Raw genomic sequence first — 20,189 nt, forward strand, 5'->3', positions numbered from 1 at the left:
ACATCCTCTGTCACTAGGTTGCCTCCCTCATTCAGTAAGGGGTCCACACTTTCCTTGACTTTCTTCTTGTTGCTAACATACCTGAAGAAACCCTTCTTGTTACTCTTAACATCTCTTGCTAGTTGCAACTTCAGGTGTGATTTGGCCTTTCTGATTTCACTCCTGCATGCCTGAGCAATATTTTTATACTTCTCCCTGGTCATCTGTCCAATCTTCCACTTCTTGTAGGCTTCTTTTTTATGTTTAAGATCAGCAAGGATTTCACTGTTAAGCCATGCTAGTCGCCTGCCATATTTACTATTCTTTCTACACATCGGGGTGTTTTGTTCCTGTAACCTCAATAAGGATTCTTTAAAATAGGGGCTGGGAGTGGCTGGCTCATTACAAAAGCAGCTTTGCCTCTCCTGGAATTGACACTTCCTCATCCGTTACTGGGAGTGGACTACATCCACCCTGATCAAATTGGCCCTGTCAGCACTGGTTCTCCACTTGTGCGGTAACTCCCTCCCCTTCATGTGTCATTATATAATGCCTGCATCTGTAATTTTCACTCCATGCATCTGAAGAAGTGGTGTTTTACCCATGAAAGCTTATGCCCAAATAAATCTGTTAGTCTTTAAGGTGCCACCCCTACTTCTGTGCTGCTACTGGCGGGGCATTGCCTTCAGAGCAGCTGCTGCTGTCCTGCCACCAAGATCTGAAGGCAGTGCAGAAGTAAAGGTGGCAATACCGTGACCCCCACTTCAATAACTTTGTGAAGTCTCCACAACCCCCTTTTGGGTTGGGAGCCCCAGTTTGAGAAACACTGGTCTCCCCCGTGAAATCTGTATAGTATTGGATAAAAGTACACAAAAGTTTTCACAAGGGAGACCAGATTTCACAGTTTGTGATGCATTTTTCACGGCCGTGAATTTGGTAGGGCCATATTTATAGTTAAGTATCTACTCAAGTGCTTTCCTGAATTGGGGCCTAAGCAAGTAGCCCTTATTCATGTGAATAATACCATTGAAATGGGTATTTTTACTAAAAAGACTAAGGGCTTGCTGTATCTGGCCATGATCCAGGAATTCTTCTGCGGTGCCAGAGTATGTTTTTTGCTGTTGGGTTCCCCCCCCCCCCTTTTCCAAAGAATAAGAAATCTGTGGCCAAAAATAAGAGAGAATTCCAGTATTACTAACTACAGAAGCTATCCTCATTACATTTACTTCTCAAAATGGTGCTATTCATATAATTAAAACTGAAGAGTCAAAACAATCTCTTCTTCTAAATATTGTAGTTGTATGACACATTCATAACAAAACCAAGTATTAATATGTAAAATCAAAGATTTCCGAAATTAAGAGAAGTATGTATAAATTAAAGACTCGTACAAAATCATCATGTAATTAAATCATTTACCCCAAATTTACACTTTATATCCATATTCAGAGCATACACACATGATCCTGTTGAAATTACAGGGAACAGTATTTGGACCTTTATTAGTATCTGATTGAAATGAATAAACTAAATTTTAAGGGCCCAAAATTTGTATTCATATTGAATTAATCTAAAGAAATCTAAGTGAATCAGAGTTGGTCCTACGTGAATGCTGCAAATAAAAAATGCAGGCAAAACAAAAATGGCAAAATCTGACTTTAGACTCTTTTTATAAAAAAGCAAAAATTGTTTTTTCCTCCCAAGGCAGTCTTGCAGTGTTTGCATAGAGAAACAGAAACGTATACATCACAGCAAAAGGAATAAAAACCTAAAGTTCAAAATTAGATTGCTATATGTCACTTGGAAATATTTTGACTCTTACTCAGCAGCTGTCACTGTTGCAATAGTGGTAAGACAGGGATGTATCATGATACTTTTTAGGGAAGCAGAAGAAAAGTCTGTTTGCTTCCTAATGTCAATGAAAAAGGTTTCATCTTTCTCTCTTCTCATCTCTGATTATACAGGTGGTAGCATTATCTGTGAGACACTCCCTGCAGTGCTCTGTGTTGCCCATATTCCACATCAGAGAAAAATGTGTGCTTTTCTTAAACTAGGAATGAAAAAAAAAAACCATCACAAATACTATTCTTTCCCTGTTCATTTGTGTGTTATGGGACTGTCCTCTGTGGCCTACCCTACTACTCCCTACATGTTCTTCAACATAATCCACAGTAACTTCAAACTGTCTTTACATGCAAGGCACTTTGTTCTAGCATTTAAATCACAGAGAGATGTTTAGAATCTCCCCTGTTTTGTGTCTGCTTGGCTCAAGGGAGGGCATTTGGGAGCTGGTAATGGTTTCCTGACCTCAGCACTGACATAAGTTGGAGTAGCCTAGGGACTGCTCTAACTTATGTATCTGTCCTTAGGGTTCCTAGGCTAATGGAGGCACAGTGGAGAGGAGTTCAGCCATGTTCCCTGCCTGTACCTCTCTAAAATCCCTCTCACCCCCATCCCTGTAGGTGAGGTAAAGGGAGGGGCATTTGCAGCTGCAACAGAGGGCTTTACACCAAGAGAGAGAAAATATATAGCCACATTTAAAAAAGAATTATGAGATCTGTGGAAGGATGTATGTGTTGTATCTGTGATTGTTCTGTTCTCAAAACACAGACTAGTTTCCTAACAGCTTTCAATAGTGGACAAATAGTCGCATCCAAGGATACAGAAACACAAGCAATCAATTCTACACATGAATTACCTGCTTTCCTAAACATAAGGATGTTTTCTCTGTTCACTGCTGCAGTGAGCATACTGTGGCATAGAACATAGTAGCTCTACGAGTTGGGGTATAGAATGTCAAGTCCCTAGCTCATTAGATGTTCATCACATACTGACTTATCAGTAAATAAGTTCAGTATCATGGCTGATGTTTAATAACTAGTAAATAGTTATTGATAACAGATAAAGGTTTTTGGGTTAATACTCGTTTATTTATGTATCATGGTTATTACAGTAGTGCCCAAGGGCTAGCCAAGAACAGGGCCACATAGCACTAGTTACTGTACAAACAGAATAAGAGACAGTCCCTGCTCTGAGGAGCTTAGAATCTAAATAGACAGGACAGAGACAGGGTGGGGGGAAATGGATAGAACAAATAGGCAGAGTGAACAATGCGATGGCTACAAAAATCATGTTAGTACCATGAGTTTTGCTTTTGTTTTGTTTAAATTCTTCTACTGACTTTAGGTCAGGAAGGCATAGCTAGAGGGAAAGACAATGGACTGAAGGGGTGTATAGGACTTAAAGCACATAGGCACTCAGCAAGGGGGATGGACTGTTGAGCAAAAACCAGTTTGATCACTAGAGCTGGCCAGAATGTGGGATTTATGGTTTGCTGGCAATTTTGCCGTTTTGAAAATTGATTTTGTTCTGAATTGGAATGAATCCAGTTATTTATTTAAATTTTCCCCAAACTGGAAATTCTGGGTCTAGAAGATGCTGGTCTAGAAGGCTCCTGTCTCATGACTGCAGACTCTGGCTCTGACTACTAGGTCTGGCTGCCCATGACTCGGCTGTGACATATTTAGGGTGACAGAAGGGGGCAGTTCTGAGTGGATCATTTATATAAAAATGAGTGTCAATATGTCATGTAGGGTCATTGTTAATCATGAAATATATTCTTGATTCAAGTTCTCCAACAACTTATGCTGAGGTATTTTGACTGGGAGTGCAATTATGTAATTAGCAAAATAAAGGTATGCTGCCAGATATTTGATTTCCTAGGTGTACCTTCAGGTAGGTGCACTAGAGGGTAGTACTGATCTCTTCCAGTGATGTAATTTGGGATTATAAAAGTAAGCTGCTATTGTATTAGGACAGATTTTCATACTGGAAGTTATAACTTGAATGCTTGGTGGATAAGCCAGAAATATACCAAAAGGCAACCTCAGGATCTGCATAATTGTCTGTGTACGGGTACAAAGCACATTAGTCCTACTCTACACCACCCCAAGATTGGAACAGAAGTCACCTGAACATTGGCTACCATCCTGGAAAACATTTAAACAAATTAAAGGGCTGATTCAACCCCCAGTGAAGCCAGAATTTCCACAGTGACTTCATTGAACTTTGCATCAGGCCCTGTCTGCTGAGGAGAACATAAAAAGGTATACATTGCACCAATTTCAGTTCACAGTCTTTAAGTGGCCCTTTATATAAACTTCTATTAAATAATCAGAGCAAGATTTATGTGGCACTCTTGATACAAAACCACAAATTCCCAGGACTTGATTTGCTCCTTTTTAAATCAATGTGAGTTTTGTATTGACTCCATTGGCAGTAGAATCCAGTCCTTAATCTCTTCTTTTATTTTCCCATTTTCTCTTTCACTTTTCCTTTTGGGGCTATCCAACAGCATTGACTTTTAATGGAAAATGTTTTTACTAGAGTAGCATACATACTAAAATGCCTCCGCAATGCAGTATGTGTAAACGTTTCCACAACACCTTCTGGCTGGCGCTGTGGAGCGTTGCTAGTGCTGCAAAGTTGTTACTGCTGCTAGACCTGTTGTTCTTGGAGCTCAAACGTTGGCTGCGCTAGCAGAGAGTGCGTTGTTGCACTCTGCACTAGCAGAGAGTGTGTTGATTCAGCAGACCTCAGTGTTATTCATAAAGAAAGACCATAGGCTCAGTTTAGTGGTGAAGGCACTTGGCCAATTTTGTTGTCAGCAAAGCAAGGTACTAGCACTCTGTCCAACAGGTCATAGGGACGCTAACCCATGTATGCCTGTGACAAGGTAGAGGCTCAGTCAACATAACAAGATGGTGTCCCCTAGGCCAGTGGCTCTCAACGTTTCCAGACTACTGTACCCCTTTCAGGAGTCTGATTTCTCTTGCGTGTCCTTAAGTTTCACCTCACTTAAAAACTACTTGTTTACAAAATCAGACATAAAAATACAAAACTGTCACAGCACACTATTACTGAAAAATTGTTTACTTTTCTCATATTTACCATCTAATTATAAAATAAATCAATTGGAATATAAATATTGTATTACATTTCAATGTATAGTATATAGAGCAGTATAAACAAGTCATTGTATGAAATTTTAGTTTGTACTGAATTTTCTAGTGCTTTTTATGTAGCCTGTTGTAAAACTAGGCAAATATCTAGATGAGTTGATGTACACCCTGGAAGACCTCTGCGTACCACCAGGGGTACATGTACCCCTGGTTGAGAACCACTGCCCTATGCCAATACAAAGATACCCTTCCTATGACTTCTCCATTTATACGTTGATACAAACAAATTACATATTACACTCCAGATGTTATTAGTTACCACCCTTGCACCTTGTACCTGCTAGTTTGAACAAAACCTCCTCATCCATTATCCTGTCATTCCATCCTTATCTTTAGGAGGGGTCAGGGTGTTCTTGTACCATCTCGTATTAATGTGTTTATGTAGTCACTTGAGAGGTTTGTGTATTTTTGTACCATCCTCTCCAGTCAGGAATGTGCTTACATGGTTAGCTGATACCTAGTGTGTTACTATTCTGCAAAGGCCGACTCTGGATCATAGTCTTAGTTATGCCCAGGGCTCAGCAAGGCCTATATACCTAAGTCCACTTTCAAAAGTTATGTAAGCACTTAAACACCTACATTTTATGGGAAGTCAATGGGACTTAGGCTCCAAAGTCACTTATTGGTCCCTATATGTATTTTAATTACCTTTTGAGGTTGTTTTAAGTTTGCTTAGTCCGGATGAGGTGATTCAGTTCATTATTGCTTTTACACTCCCCAGTCCTCAAATCTGTTTTTCTGAAAGCAGTACACTCTGTGACTGGTAACAGGCAGTCTCTTGTTGGCTTGCATTTCCCTTTCATTTTTCCATGGTGTCTCAGTTTCTTCTGCTGTTTTCATAGTGTGCTGTATGGTTGTTGTAAAGGAGCCATTAAAGTGAATGTTGTTTGTGGACCGTGCAGTATATTCTCATTCTGCCTTGGTTAAACCATCAAGGACAACTGAAATAAGGCAGTATGCAAAATGAGGCTTTCAGACAAAGTCCTAGTGGTATTTGATATAGTTGTCCATGTCACTAGCTTCTGGTATGGTCTTTTGAGTGGTCTGACTGGCCCTCCTTAATTTGCCCACAGTCAGGGCAATTCTTGGACCCTCATCTCTAATTAAGTCTAGCAGTCTGTTTTAGCCTCTTGGCTGTGTTCACAGAGGCAGCGTGGTGCAGGGGTGTTGCCTGTTTACTCTCCTAGACCCTTGTGCTTCCCTGTCTTTGTCTGTTCTCTTCTTTATAGCAGGCCTTGTTTCCTCTCTTGGCTGCAGCTGTGGGTACCTGCCTCCATGACTGGCAGCTCTGGCAGCTATATGGGGGTGTGGTCAAGCTGCTAGCCTATAAACAGGAGAGAATCTCCTTCCCCTTCTGTCTATGTTCACTATGAGATTTGTAGACCCCATTACAGCCCCATTATCTGAGGCAACAAATCCAAGCGAACAAAGGTAAATCAGATGACAGTTTTATCATGCAGCAACTAGTGGCATTCGAACATTTTGTATAGTGGGGATACTGAAAACCATTGAAGAAAAGTGTAAACCCCAGAACCCCTAGTTCCAGAACCCCTGGCAGCAATTTAACAATGCTCCCCCTCATGAAAAGTAAGGGTTTTTTTTTGTTATATCTGGAACACACTTTCATTGGATGGATGAAGATGGATACAGGATTATCAGTGCAAATGTGACCTTAACTTTATGCGTTTTATGGATTTATATTTTCATTGTTTTGACTAATTTTTAAACACATTACACAAACAAGAGAAAACAAGGTAAACTTCAAAACACACATTATATTTCCGTAGTTAAAGTTGAGGTTCCATTTTGCATTTAGACCATAGATTCAAGCTGTTTGTAATGTAAGAAAAATATAACATTTTCTCCCCAAACATGCCACGCTTGCTCTATGACTATCTAATACATTTTCTGAGAATTTACAAGTAAATCTCCTAATAGGTTTGAGTTAAAATTAATTAAAAGCTGGTCCTTTTAAGAAATTTAATATCTGTGTCTGTCATTCCTGTGTCCCAATGATCCTAATAATGGAATAACCAACTCTTCAAACTTTCCCTATAGTTAAAATTAATCCAAAAGTTATGCATACCCTATATTGCAGTGGTTCTCAAACTTGTTCCACCACTTGTGCAGGGAAAGCCCCTGGCGGGCCAGGCCGGTTTGTTTACCTGCCACATCTGCAGGTTCAGCCAATCGCAGCTCCCAGTGGCCGGGGTTCGCTGCTCCAGGCCAATGGAAGCTGCTGGAAGCGGCGCAGGCAAAGGGACATACTGGCTGCCGCTTCCAGCAGCTCACATTGGCCTGGAGCAGCGAACCGTGGCCACTGGGAGCCGCGATCGGCCGAACCTGCAGACGCGGCAGGTAAACAAACCAGCCCGGCCCGGCAGGGGCTTTCCCTGCACAAGCGGCGGAATAAGTTGGGAACCACTGCTATATTGGAAGAAATTAGTAATTATGCCAAGACATTAAAAACTATTGTATCTAATTGTTATGAGGCAAAATTGTTATATAGACTCTAGACAGGGCCAGTTCAATGGCCATTACAATATCAGAGTGAACTCAACCAGTCATTCCCCTTCTTCTATAGCCAATTTGTATACAATGATTCTGTTGGTTAAAATGAGTCTGCAGTGTGAGGGAGCCTGACTGGAATATGTGTCAAGAGTAGAGCTGTGTAGAAACCAGCATTTCCATCCCATGGAAAATTTTATATTTCAAAAAAAAAAATCATTCCACAAGTGAAATTTTTCACAGAATCAACATTTTTGAAAAATTCTGATTTGGAAGAACTGAAAAACAGAATTTTTCAAAATTTTCATGCTGTGTCTCTGCCTCCTAGCCAGTTGCCCAGGAGCCCACCAACTTCCCCACTAGGTGAGTAGCCTGGGAGCTGGCCAACTGGGAACTTGGTCAGCCCAGAGAGCTGGCCAGATAGGAAGATTCATGATTACGCATTGGCTGCTTTGTATTGCACTGGTGATGCAAAGCAGCAGTAAACCTACTTTATCTGACCAGTGCACTCTGTTAAGTGCTACTCTAGTGTACTGATGGAAGAAAACCCCCTAGATCTGCCCTTCTCCACGTCTTGGAGGGCTGCGGTCAAGAGCTCTTGGAGCTGCCTCTGTCACAGGTTTGGGGAGAGGACGATGAACCTCTTCAGCTGTAGGAGGAGCAGAGGTGTGCAGTGGAGCAAGGTGCATATGTGTGGTGGAGGGGCAGAATTTCTGTTGGGCTGGGGGCACAAAATTAATTGCAGTGGGGCTGGGTAAGCATGGAATTGATGTGGGACTGTGGAGGTGCACAATTTAATTAAGATATAGCTGTGGGGCACACTCAGGTAATTAATCGGTATTTTGGCGTTCTTGGAGAAGCTGAAGGCCCTCCACTCCATCAAGCAGCACATTATATACATAATTTGTGTAACTTGATCTCAACTGAGTTCCTGCAGCTGGGGCAAACAAAATTGCCTTGCTCGCTGTAAATTTGTGAGAGTTGGATGCAGTGTAATAGTCCAGGCAGGCATAAAACCCAACTCTAACATTCCTCCTACACCTGGTCATTAACCTCATTTGGGAGTTGTCCATGTTTCTATTTCTTGCTTTAACATTTCCATCTCATCTTCAAGTATCCCCAGGGCCTTCCTCAGATCCTCTTAGGAATATTTTTCATAAGGATTGTATTCTGAGTAAGCAGCATGTCTCATATTCATATCCTGGCTAATTCTCTCTTCTGCTCCTAGTCTGTTCTCTATAAGGCTGATGCAGATGAAAAAATGAATATTTGTAAGAAGCTCTTCCTTTTTCAGATTTTATGAAAATCTGTTACATTTAAGGGTTTTAGGGTTCTATCATATACTTCTAAAAGACTTGGGCATCTGTTTTAGCTCCATTACATGCCTTGCATCTCTAATATCCCACATATTTGTGAAGAAGCAAAGAAACATGAAAATTACTATTTGAAAGAAACTGAAATGTCTACAGGAAGACATCCAGCAGCGACAAGGAGAGAGGACCTTCAGGAAAGATTTGCAGATTTTATGCTAGATAAAAGAGACTTTCCTTCACAATACAAAAGTTCAGGATTCCTTTATCATCCCTAATAAATTCCTCTTCTGCATGGAGAACACATTTTCATGCATGTTACCATATATGTCTGAAAAATAAAGTATTGTGGATACCTCTGTTCTGTGTGTTTTGTGTAGTTAAAGTAAGACTTCCTGTCTCTGTGGGTTTAATGGGCTGTGCTCAATGTTTTGAAAAGTAGATTTCAATATTAAATAGTTTATTATTTAAAAGAGAAATTCTGCAAAATTTGTTTGCTATGCCACAAACTTTACCATTGCTTCATGCTTCTCAAAAAACAAATATTTCTCTTTAATATTTCTCTTAATGTTTCTCTTCTACTTATTTTATCAGATCACAACATGAACATTTGAAACATTGTGAATTTTTGTCTTCTGGGTTACAGGCTGATGATTTTCTGGTTATATTCTTTCCCTACTTTTTGTTTCAATTTTGGATGATTCTTTATCAGTTGATAAGACTTTAATGTCAATGTTGCAGCAGAAGGTTACATTCTGCTCTGATACTATGTCATTAATTGAAATCAAGTGTGCTTTACCTAAAGAAAAATAATATAATGATGGTGTTTAATGTGCTGTTTCACACTAACAATGCATGTTTGTGCATATGCACACATACTCATCTATTTCCACTCTTCTCAGACTGAGGTTGAAAGCCACCTTATAGAGGATTTCTTATGGGATTGCTCTACTTCCCTCAATCTTGTTTACCCTCCCCCCTTTAGATACCAAGTACTTTTTTGTTCTTCTAATTAAACTGGTTTTGAACAGCTTTTGACTTATTATTTTGTAAAATTCTGTCCTCATGTACATAAATTTGGAAACAAAAAAGAAATCTGTCCTGTTAAAAAATAAGTTATTTAAAATATTTTTGCATTCTTTAATTATGCAGTAAATTCGTTATGTAAAAACTTAAACAGGAGACCTTTTATTTCTGATGTTTGTTGTAAGTGTTTTGACCAGTAAACTACTCATTGTCTACTGATTTTTTTTTTATTATTATTGTAGGCTTATGATGAGGAGATGTATGGCAGTAAATATCAGTGGATCATTCCTGGGTGGTATGAAAGTTCATGGTGGGAATCTTGGATTAATTCTTCACACTGTCTCAGCAAAAACCTTCTTACTGCCATGGAAGGTTACATTGGAGTAGATTTTGAACCTCTCAGTTCAAAAGTGATAAAGACCATATCAGGACGGGTTAGTATCTTTCTTTCAACTACTTTTTAACATTCAAAAATATTCCCCTAATGTACATATTACTTCACCTGTTAAATTTTAAAAATTTGATAATTACAGAAAGAGACATTGTAGGGTAGCTTTTTAAATATTTTGTGTCTTTGGGTGAATTTGGTGATCAGGAAAGAGAGGGACTAATAACTACCAACAGAAATAGTCATAGTACAGCAAGCATTAAGCAGTCCCTCATCTCTCCCACCAGAGTCTCCACAACAATCCTCTATTTCTGCCATGTTTTTATGTAACCCTCATTCTCTTTTCTCCTCCTGCCCTCATTTTATCTCCCTCTGTCTATGAGTGGATCCCTAAACACTGTCTCTTTTCCCTCAAGCCCCCAGCCCTTTCCTCATCATCTTGCAGACCTTTCCTAAGGGCCTGCTGCTTCATTTCCCTTGGAAAAGACTCTAAACAGCGCTGGGAACTTTGGAGCAGGCCCACCCCTCCAGCCCCACAATGTTGGGGATGAATGTCTAGGAAGCACAGGGAGGGCTCCTAGAACCAATCTCTGGGTGCTCCACATCCTTCCCTAGGTTTCCCCAAGTTTCACCTACTATTCCCAGTCTCCTTTGTCACCAATTTATGTCCATCTCTCTGCTTCCCTCCTCCCACATTTAGATTTCCCTGTCTGGTCCACTTCCTCCTACGTTATCCTCTCACTTTCCTGCCCCTTTCCCAGGTCTCTCTCTACCTCTTCCATGACTCATTTCATTTCCACCTCCCCGCTCCCCATCTTCTGGCCAAAGATTTTCTAGGGGCCCAAATGAGGTGGAAATCGCTGCTGCTGCTGCTAGCACAGCTAAGAGGCAGGTAGCTTGCCTCAGAAGAGAAGTGCTGCTATGGAGTAGCCTTCCTCAGAGGGCAATGCCGAGCGTAGAGCACAGCATTATTACTACAGGCAACTGCAAGGCGCAGAGAGCAACCAGATCCTATGTTTTTGGTGCCCCTTACAATGGGGTGCCCTAGGAAGAACCTATTATTAGACCTAGAACTAAGGCTGCCATTGCAATTGACGAGGGATTTCCAAACAATTTTTTAATCAGAGGTGCTCATGTTTTTCCATGAGTCACTTTTTGACATCAATGCTTACTGGAAAAATGTTAAGTACATTAACATTCTGATCAAACAATGTCAGTTCATTTCTTTTTAATTATCATCCTTATTATTTACTTATTTGTACTTGTATAGCAGCTAATATGATTATCCTCCCCCTCCAGTATGCTATTTTAAAACACATAAGATATCATTTCTTCTCTTCTGCAGGGTGATATACAGATAAAACCCCTTTCCCTGTTGTCTTTGTTCTTGGATTTTCCCTGCAGTCAGTTACACATACATGCCCTTAAGGCAGTAATGCACAAGCCTTATACAAAATCCCCAAATTACAATCCACAATACTAGATACTATGCAGGGCAGACAGATCATTAGAAACCTTTTTTTGCTATCTACTTCCTTAGCTGTATACATTATTTATACTCGGTAAAGCCTGATCCTGCAAATTGTTAACCTCACTAGCTCTCTGTGACTCACAGGATTGGATGTGCTCCAGATTTTAGATAGATAAATATGCAGCATGCCAGCTTATCACATAACCACGTGTATGATTTCTGAAGGTTCTTTGTCTTTTTGAGATGTTCTTTTTAACACTTAGAATGTGTTGTGTGTATTTGTTCCTGTATAAAATATAATGCATAAAGTCCCAGCCCATGAAAAAATGGGCCTGATTCTCCACTGCTTTGCCCTCATATAGTCATTCACACCTGTGCAGATTGAGTGCAAAATGCTACCATTCTGGAACTCATTGCAACAAGCCATTACTGAGGTCAAGAGCTTAGCAAGATTCTGAAACAAAACAATAACAACAACAAAACCTAGACAAGTTTGTGATTTTTTTAAAAAAATCACTTACATAGGAAAAAATTATAAGGTTTTAAAACCTCACTTCAGGGCAAACCCAAACCTCTGTGACAGAGATCTGGAAAAATCTTCCCCTTTGGTAATTCTATGGCTCACCAGTTTGCAACCCAAGATGCTGGATGCATTGGAATGGAAGACTGATGGATGAAAGTAAAATTACTTAAAATGGGCGCTTCTTACATATACAGTCTGTGAAATACATATTCATCTCTTTCCAGGCTCTTTTCCTCCATCTCCCACCATCACTCTTGAAATTAATAAGAATGCATGATCTCATGGGATTTTAACTCTTTCCTAGCCCTTGCTTTAAAAATCTTTTCTATATCAGTGGGACACTTGTAATGAAGATTCTGTGAAGTCCTGAGCTATGTCATGAAGTTTTATTTCCTTCTCCACAGACTCCACAGCAGTATGAAAAGGAGTATAATGACAAACGGGGAGATGGACAGTCCAGTAAATTTCATGGTTATGCCTACGATGGAATATGGGTGATTGCCAAAACACTGCAGCGGGCAATGAAATATCTCAACACTACAAACAAACACCAAAAAATCGAGGATTTTAACTACACAAACCACAAACTTGGCAAAATATTTCTGGATGCTATGAATGAAACCAACTTCTTTGGTGTAACGGTAAGGCCCAACCTGCTCTTATTCACTATATTTTTAAGTCAGTATCTAAAGTATTCAGATTATATTTTTTAAATAGTTTGAAAAATAAAGGGAGGTGTGTATATGCAATTCCTGTGTTTTGGGAGGTTTCTGTTCTCCTTACTTGCTGAATGGTGCATGGGCCAGATCTTCTTTGTACAACTTCAGCAGAGCACGGAAGCAATGTGCTTAGCTGAATTGGGCTCCTGGTGCACTGTAGCAGCATTGTGCTGCATTGCTGTCAGATACAGGCTGTAGAGTTAGCACTCTGGCCCCAGGAGGACTGCTCCAAAGAAAGATGAAGCATCTGGCACTGAGAATCTGATCCATGATGCATTATCTATGTTTGATATGTAACTAGATAAGCATTTAAGTGCTTCTGGTTTTGTGCCAATTTCTTCTGATAGAAAATATGGTGTTGTGTCTTAGAGTGGTACAGAGTGTGATTCATATATGATACCTCTGTTTCCCTTCCTAGTCAAAGGTGAAATAGGTGTTGATAAAGAGCAGATACGTCAATGTTTTGGAAAATTCAAACATATACACATCAGTATGTTAGGATATGCATCATGAGGTATTAAGGGAAGTAGCAAAGAACTTAGGCCCAAGTCCAGCAAGCTGCTTCACTTGTGAGTAGTGGTACTCTGGCACTGAGTAGTTTGTAGCTTATGGACTTAACTGATCTATTGACCATATTGGAAACCTAATGAAAACCAGGGAGCTTGTGGAAGATTGGAGAAAAGAACATGTAGTGTCGATCTTGGTGGGGGAAATGGGAAAGCAGCAAGAGAAGTACTCAACTTGAGTTGCATCTCTGCGTCTGTGCGCAGTGTTACTACCAAAAGCTAACTTTCATGTCTTGTCTTATAAAATAATGAAACAACTATTAAGAGAAAGATTCCTAAATTTCTAGAGGATAACAAAAGCATTAATCTGTAAAATCAGTCCCACACAAACATTATATATTTATTTTAGAATTACAGAATTAGTGAGTATAACAAGCAAAATGCTCAGTACTAGCCATTTGATGTTAGTTGATTCCACCTCATGGCTCCTTGATCCTTGGGCTGCTAGGCACCAATATAGTCTTGAGGAACAACTCAGAGTGTCCTGAAGGGTGTGTAAACTGTACATGCTGCAATAGACCCTAGGTGGCCATTTTAGCAGCTAGAGATTGATGAAATTCTGGGATGTTCTTGTAACACTTTCTTTTCCCCACTACATGCTTTACACTGGGTAGCTGAGAAGTGGGGGTAAGGGGCAGGAGACAGTGGTGTGGTGCTAGCTACACCAATCCTTCACCACCCAGGAGTTTCCCCAGCTAGCCATTTCAACCAGTTTTAAGGCTGCTTTACATTATTGGAGCAGCACAAAAGCATCTTTGGTGGGACCAAGGATCTAGCCCAATATATCTACAGCCAAATTCTGTTCTCAGTTATTCCCCTTTAAATCTGTAGTAACTCTTTTGATTTCATTGAAGTGGCTTCAGGCTTTTAGGAGTGTAAATCAGATCAGAATATGGACTTTACATTTTGAGAAGTCATTTAATAGCGTGTCTTGCAAACTGTCGGATGTACATTAAAAGTACAGCTCCATTTAGAGTTGATACAGAGCTGTCCAGGGGGATCTCTGGGAGATACTCTGATTCAGGATGAATGCCTTCCAGAGCTCCGCAACATGCATGGGGAGAGAGCCTGCCACTACACATGCCTGGGCAAGCAGCATGCTTGCTGATTAGCACCTGGAACGCTAAGTGAGTAGATATGGAATGGGGACTTTTAGGACAATATGGGTTGCTGGTGTGGCATGGAGGTAGCAGTCCCTGCTCTTATCTGAACACAGGGACTTCAAGTTTCATGTGGCTTTGAATAGAGCACATAGAAGCTGGGAAGGCTCCTTGGCTGGTCCCTGGTTACCTGGAAAACTGCGTAACAACCTGTCACAGTCTGGGCACAAGTTCATTTTGATCACATTAAATATTAACCTGTCACTTGAATTCAAAACATGTTGAAGTAAAGTAAACAAAGGGTAATTACATATGGCAAAAAATGGTGTTGGGGGAAGTGTCTAGTTGCCCACACCAGCAGTCAGTGGCAGGACTGGTTTTATTTAATATCATCATTAAGTATTGTAGCATTACCATTTTGGAAATACTTATATTACAATAAAACTGTTAAAGGAATATTGTTTAGGCTGCAGTATAAAAGAAAAACACTCATGTTAGGATATGATACAATTTACAATTTTAAATGCAAATTTAATTCTGACGCTTACGCATTCTTGTTCACTGAGTGAGGCAGGGGTCTGATGGAAAAAAATTTGTGATAATTTAATTAAAGATTGTATCATAATACATGTGCAGAAAAGGACTGAATGAATGTTGTACAGAAAACTGTAAACTGGATTTCTTAACTTTCCAGAATTTGATTTTGAAATGTAAATAGTGCTTTTTAACAAAGGTTTTTGTACATAATTCCTTACTTTAAAAAAAAAATTCTTTGATATTCAACTGTAACTATCACTAGCAGGGTTTGAATGCTGCACCTCTTGTATTGGAACACAGATTATTATCACTTAAGCTGTAGAACTAGGAATGGTAAGTGATAGTAGGAGAAAGCTGCTAATCCAGCAAAGCGATTGACCACAAGGTACAAGTACTGCTTCCAGGGGGTATCTGGAGGAGAGCCTAGATCTCTCTTCCCCAACTTAGCCCAGAGTTGGGGAAGCTGCTGTTTCACTCCCTGAAAGATGAAAGGCTCCTGGGGCCACGTGTTGCCATTGGGAGGTGGTTGTGGGGTCATGTTGTCTCACTTCCTGTCCCTCCCCTGCAAAAGTGTTGTGGGAGCTCTGGCTCTGTTCGGTTGCATGACGGATTTAAAGCAGAAGAGGGTAATGGCTTCATGGATTAGTTTGGGGAAGTGCTTCAAGCACAAGAGTTAGCAAGGAAGATGGCACAAGAGCACTTACGGGGGAAATAAATAGAGAGGGGCAGACTAGGGACCATCCTTAAAGATGAGGACAAGAAGCTTGAATTTAATGTGGTGAATTCAAGGCATCCAAAGAGGAAGTTGATTTAATTGGTACGGGAAGGTGATCATAGCAGCTGTATTTTTAATAGACAATGTGGGTCAGGGAGACCAGAGAAGAGAATATTGCAGGAGCCTAGACAAGAAATCACGAGAGCCTAGATGGGAATTTTAGTTGATAGAAAAGGCCAGATCTCAGAGTTGTTACAACGGAAAAAAACAGCAAGATGTGGACATGACTTAGATGTGTGGCACACATTGTTGTTGACTCTTGTGATTTTATCGTCCAGACCCAGCATCTGGCTGTCAGAGGCTCAGGAACACCCAGAATATGGGGTTGCTTTTCTGGACCAGCTTGGCCAATAGCCATTGATTGATCTATCCTCCATAAACTTATCCAATCCTTTTTTGAACCCAGTTATAATTTTAAATTATCTCAATTTTTGTTTAAAATGTAGGTACGTTTCTAGCACTCATAGAGAAAAACTTGTAAACATGATCACTAAAAAGCTCAAAAGCCAGAAAATGAATGCAAAGAACCCAACATTTATTATATGTTAAAATCTCATGATTTTAAGTCAATCTCATGATATTTTGGAGGCCAGGCATAATTTTTGAATGCTTGGGGTTGGCAATACTGAGTCCAGAAGTGAAGTGAGAGTCCAAGGCAACAGCCAGGTGTTGGGGTGCAATCATGATGGTGATGGTAAAGACATCTGGGAGGATATGTCAGAGAGACAGATCAACATGTGCGATGCACAGAGATGTCTCAATTCTATGAGCCTATGACACAAATATAAAAGTTCTCGTAACTGAGCATTTTCTCAATACCTCAGGAGCAGATCAGGACCCATCCTGTCACCAGCACAAGGGAGTAGACTTCAACTCTGCATAACTGATACTCAATAGCTCTCCCCTTTGAGTGGGTGGAGCTCTATCTCCCCCCAAAACACCTGGTGGCATAGCTACGCTGTCGTGTCAGGGATCCTGCAATGTAGCCCTGTTTCACCTGGTCACCCTGCACCTCTCCAGAGCAGCAAGGTGACCTGGAATGAGACTGTGGTTCCCTGAGTTGCATTTTCCCTCCTGGGATGCTCCTAGGGCAGTGCTCCTTACTAAGGGTTAGATCACAAAGCAAATATCAGGTCCTTTGTTTTTTCTTTCCCTCTTTTCTATGTCCACCTCTCGTTTAATCTTGACAGCCCATCATGGTAAAAACGATAGATTTTATTACCACAGTCTTGGCTGTGAAGGGAAAGTATTTAATCTGAGATGAAGAAGCATGACATTTTAATTTTTAAACTATTCTCAGAGGAGACATGAGAAAGTGAAAACTCATCTATGAACTACGTTTCTTTGAGAGGGGAAAGGGACAATGTTTCATCATCAGCCAGGTTGAGTATTGATGTGATTTTTGTATTAATTATGTCTTATGCCCCTATGATTAATATTGTTGTTTTCTAATGTTTTTGTAATATGTTAAATTATTGTTCAATGTGATGAGTACCTTGGTCAGGGCAATTTGTATAGTATAATTAAGTTATTATTTTTATCAAAACAGCACCTATTCCCTAAGGCAATACCAACTAAAACTATCAGTTAGAGGCCAAGGTACTTTTTAGTCTGATATTTTGATCAACAACCTTAATGTTATCTTTTGTTACATATAAAATGTACATTTTTGTTTAATCCAGGTTTTTATCAGTAGTATATCAAACTGCCATAGAAAAAGATTCCAATATAGCAGTAATCGTGGGATTCTAGATCTTGAAATGGAAGAAAATAACTTGATCTATCTATTAAATAGAGTGCTAATGATATCCCATTATACTAACTGACCAATGTTAGGCTTTTGTCGGTCAGTGGTGTGAAAAAGACACCCCTGACTGACGTAAAGTTTCACCTACAAAAGCGGTGATGTGGACAGCGCTATGTCAGTTGAAGACATTCTCCTGCCAACATAGCTACTGCTGCTCATTGGGGGTGGTTTACACAGAGCAGCTACACAGGAGACCTTACAGCAATGCAGCTGCATTGGTACAGCTGGGCCACTGTAAGGTCCGCAGTGTAGACATAGCCTTAGGTCATGAGTGACAGTGAAAGAGGGACATGGTAGAAGGGGTCTTGCAAAAAGAGCAAAACCAAGAACTATGATGCTTGTTTCCTCTCTGAAATATAAACTCTGAGTTTAACATGTCCTTCCCACAGGTGATCTGGTTCTCAATACATTGGAAGAAGAAGACCCTGTTAGCAGTTTGTGGATCTTTGGGGCAGATTCTCTGCTTCATTGAATTTATACTTGGTGATGCAAAGTGGGAGACCATCAGGGAAATAGTTACAACTCTCTTCATCTCTGCCTGGCTCAGCCCAAGCATAGGTTAGAGTATGTCTAGGGGCTCCTCTAAGCTGAGTCAGCTGTTCATGGCCCCCAAAGCACCATTCACCTGCTGAGCAAAGCCACAGCATAGCATACTTTGGCCACTCCTCCTCTCTATCATTTCTAAAGCTGGTTGAAAAACTTTTGATACCTCCTGGGGGCCCCCCTTGAAAAATTGCTGTTTCTTCAGGAAGGTTTCTTGTGTGGTGTGGGTGTGTGTGTGAGAGAGATCCCTGCTGACCCCAGAATAGCCAATACCCAGGGGTTAGGGCACTCACCTGGGATGTGGGTGACCCAACTGAGTGCCCTAACCACCAAGCTATAGACTCTCTCTTTCTCTGTCTAGCCCAATGAATATGTGTTTATTTATACATAGCAGAACAGCTCCCTCAGGAGAGATTGAGGGAATCCCACCTCTTGCAGCTATTTCACTTTGTATAAATAAATATTCTGAGAGACAAAGAGACTGACTCTTTAGCCTGGTGGTGAGGGCACTAGTCTCACCTTGGAGATGGGACACGCAGCTTCAGGTTCCTACTCTGTCTGATTCGGAGAACAGATGTAAACCTGTGTCTTTCATTTCCCAACTTCATGCCCTTACCTTGCCTTACCATGCTATTCTTCTCTTAAGGGTTTTGTGAACATTTTTTGAAAGGTCTCAATTTTGTTCTGATGCAGAATGAAAACAAATTCTGAAATCTCAAACTTTTTCACTAAACAGAATTGTTGTTTTCCAGCCAGCTCTGATCCAGAGTTGGCCTGCATTTTGGAGGAGGCTGGCAGGGGAGTGGGGGGGGAGGGGGATGAAGGACTTAGCAATGGTAGTTCTGTGCCTGCTGAGGACTTCTCTGTAGTTGTGTCTTTTGTTCTTTACACAACAATCATAATATAAAAGAACTACATGGGCATAGTAGGGTAAAAAAAAATGTGTTTTCTAACTAATATACAAAATGTGAGACTGAGTTAGGTATATACATTGCTGCTCTGGCAGGGTACTGGGGATTTTTGAAACACAGGACAGTGAGCGCCATCAGAGGCTCACAAAGTATTTAAAGGGATGCTACCCAATTCATATACACTACACATGTGTCCCATACAAAGGCAGTGAAGTTAATCTTCTAATGAAGCATCAGGTATGACAAGAATGCCATGCTACATGGAACAAAGGATTGCATTTGGTATTTGAAAAGCCTGTGTTCCTTCTGCAAATGTAAAGTAGTAATATGAGGACATAACAGTATGAATGTCTACTAGTAAATTTTGTAATGATAAACCTTTGCATTGCTAACTTGCACTGGGGCTTGGCAGTTTTGGAGTAGGGAGCTGCTACTGGCTCTCTACAGTCCAACTTTCCCACTCTGTCTGAGCTGAGTGGAAAATTGATACCTGAGAGTTTACATCTTTTCTATGTAAGGAGACTACTCTGTTCTACTCAGGCTCTTATGTAGTGTTGATCTCTGTAGTATCTGAATGTCCTCCAGTAATGCATTAAGCAACATGACTAACATCTGCTTGTTCTTTCTTCCTCTCCCCAGGGGAAAATTATGTAGGGAATTATTTTAATACAATATATGGTATGAACAATGATGTGTGTTTACATAGCAAAAAATAAAAATGATTGAAGAAGTGCACACTACACTTGGAACAGAAGATGGTGGGGTCTACGATGGTTTTTCATTTTCATACCAAAATCTTTTCCTGGCCCCTGCAAAAACTTTGTCACCTCCACAGACAAGCCTTACCTTTGCAGTGGACAGTTCCATTTTGCTAGAAGAGCAGAGCTGTCAAATGCAGTTCTCATCTTTCACCTTCAGGTGTCCTGGAGGAAGACTATTGAGTGTCTTGTAGATAAGGAACAAGACCTCGAATCTGACACATTATTCTAATGGGCATATTATTGA

At 40.4% G+C, this 20,189-nt stretch overlaps 1 protein-coding gene across 2 annotated transcripts in view; it reads left to right on the forward strand.

Moving 5' to 3' along the window:
- GABBR2 (gamma-aminobutyric acid type B receptor subunit 2) overlaps nucleotides 1-20,189 on the forward strand; it is an 844,982-nt gene that overhangs the window by 400,133 nt on the left and 424,660 nt on the right. For both annotated transcript variants that reach the window (XM_084618280.1, XM_084618281.1), the window contains exons 6-7: nucleotides 10,087-10,278; nucleotides 12,631-12,867. In XM_084618280.1, the coding sequence (XP_084474406.1) occupies nucleotides 10,087-10,278; nucleotides 12,631-12,867 (429 nt within the window). The remainder of the gene's footprint in view (nucleotides 1-10,086; nucleotides 10,279-12,630; nucleotides 12,868-20,189) is intronic.

This window comes from Lepidochelys olivacea (assembly GCF_965140295.1).
Source record: "Lepidochelys olivacea isolate rLepOli2 genome assembly, chromosome: 2".
In the NCBI taxonomy this organism is placed as follows: Eukaryota; Metazoa; Chordata; order Testudines; family Cheloniidae; genus Lepidochelys; species Lepidochelys olivacea.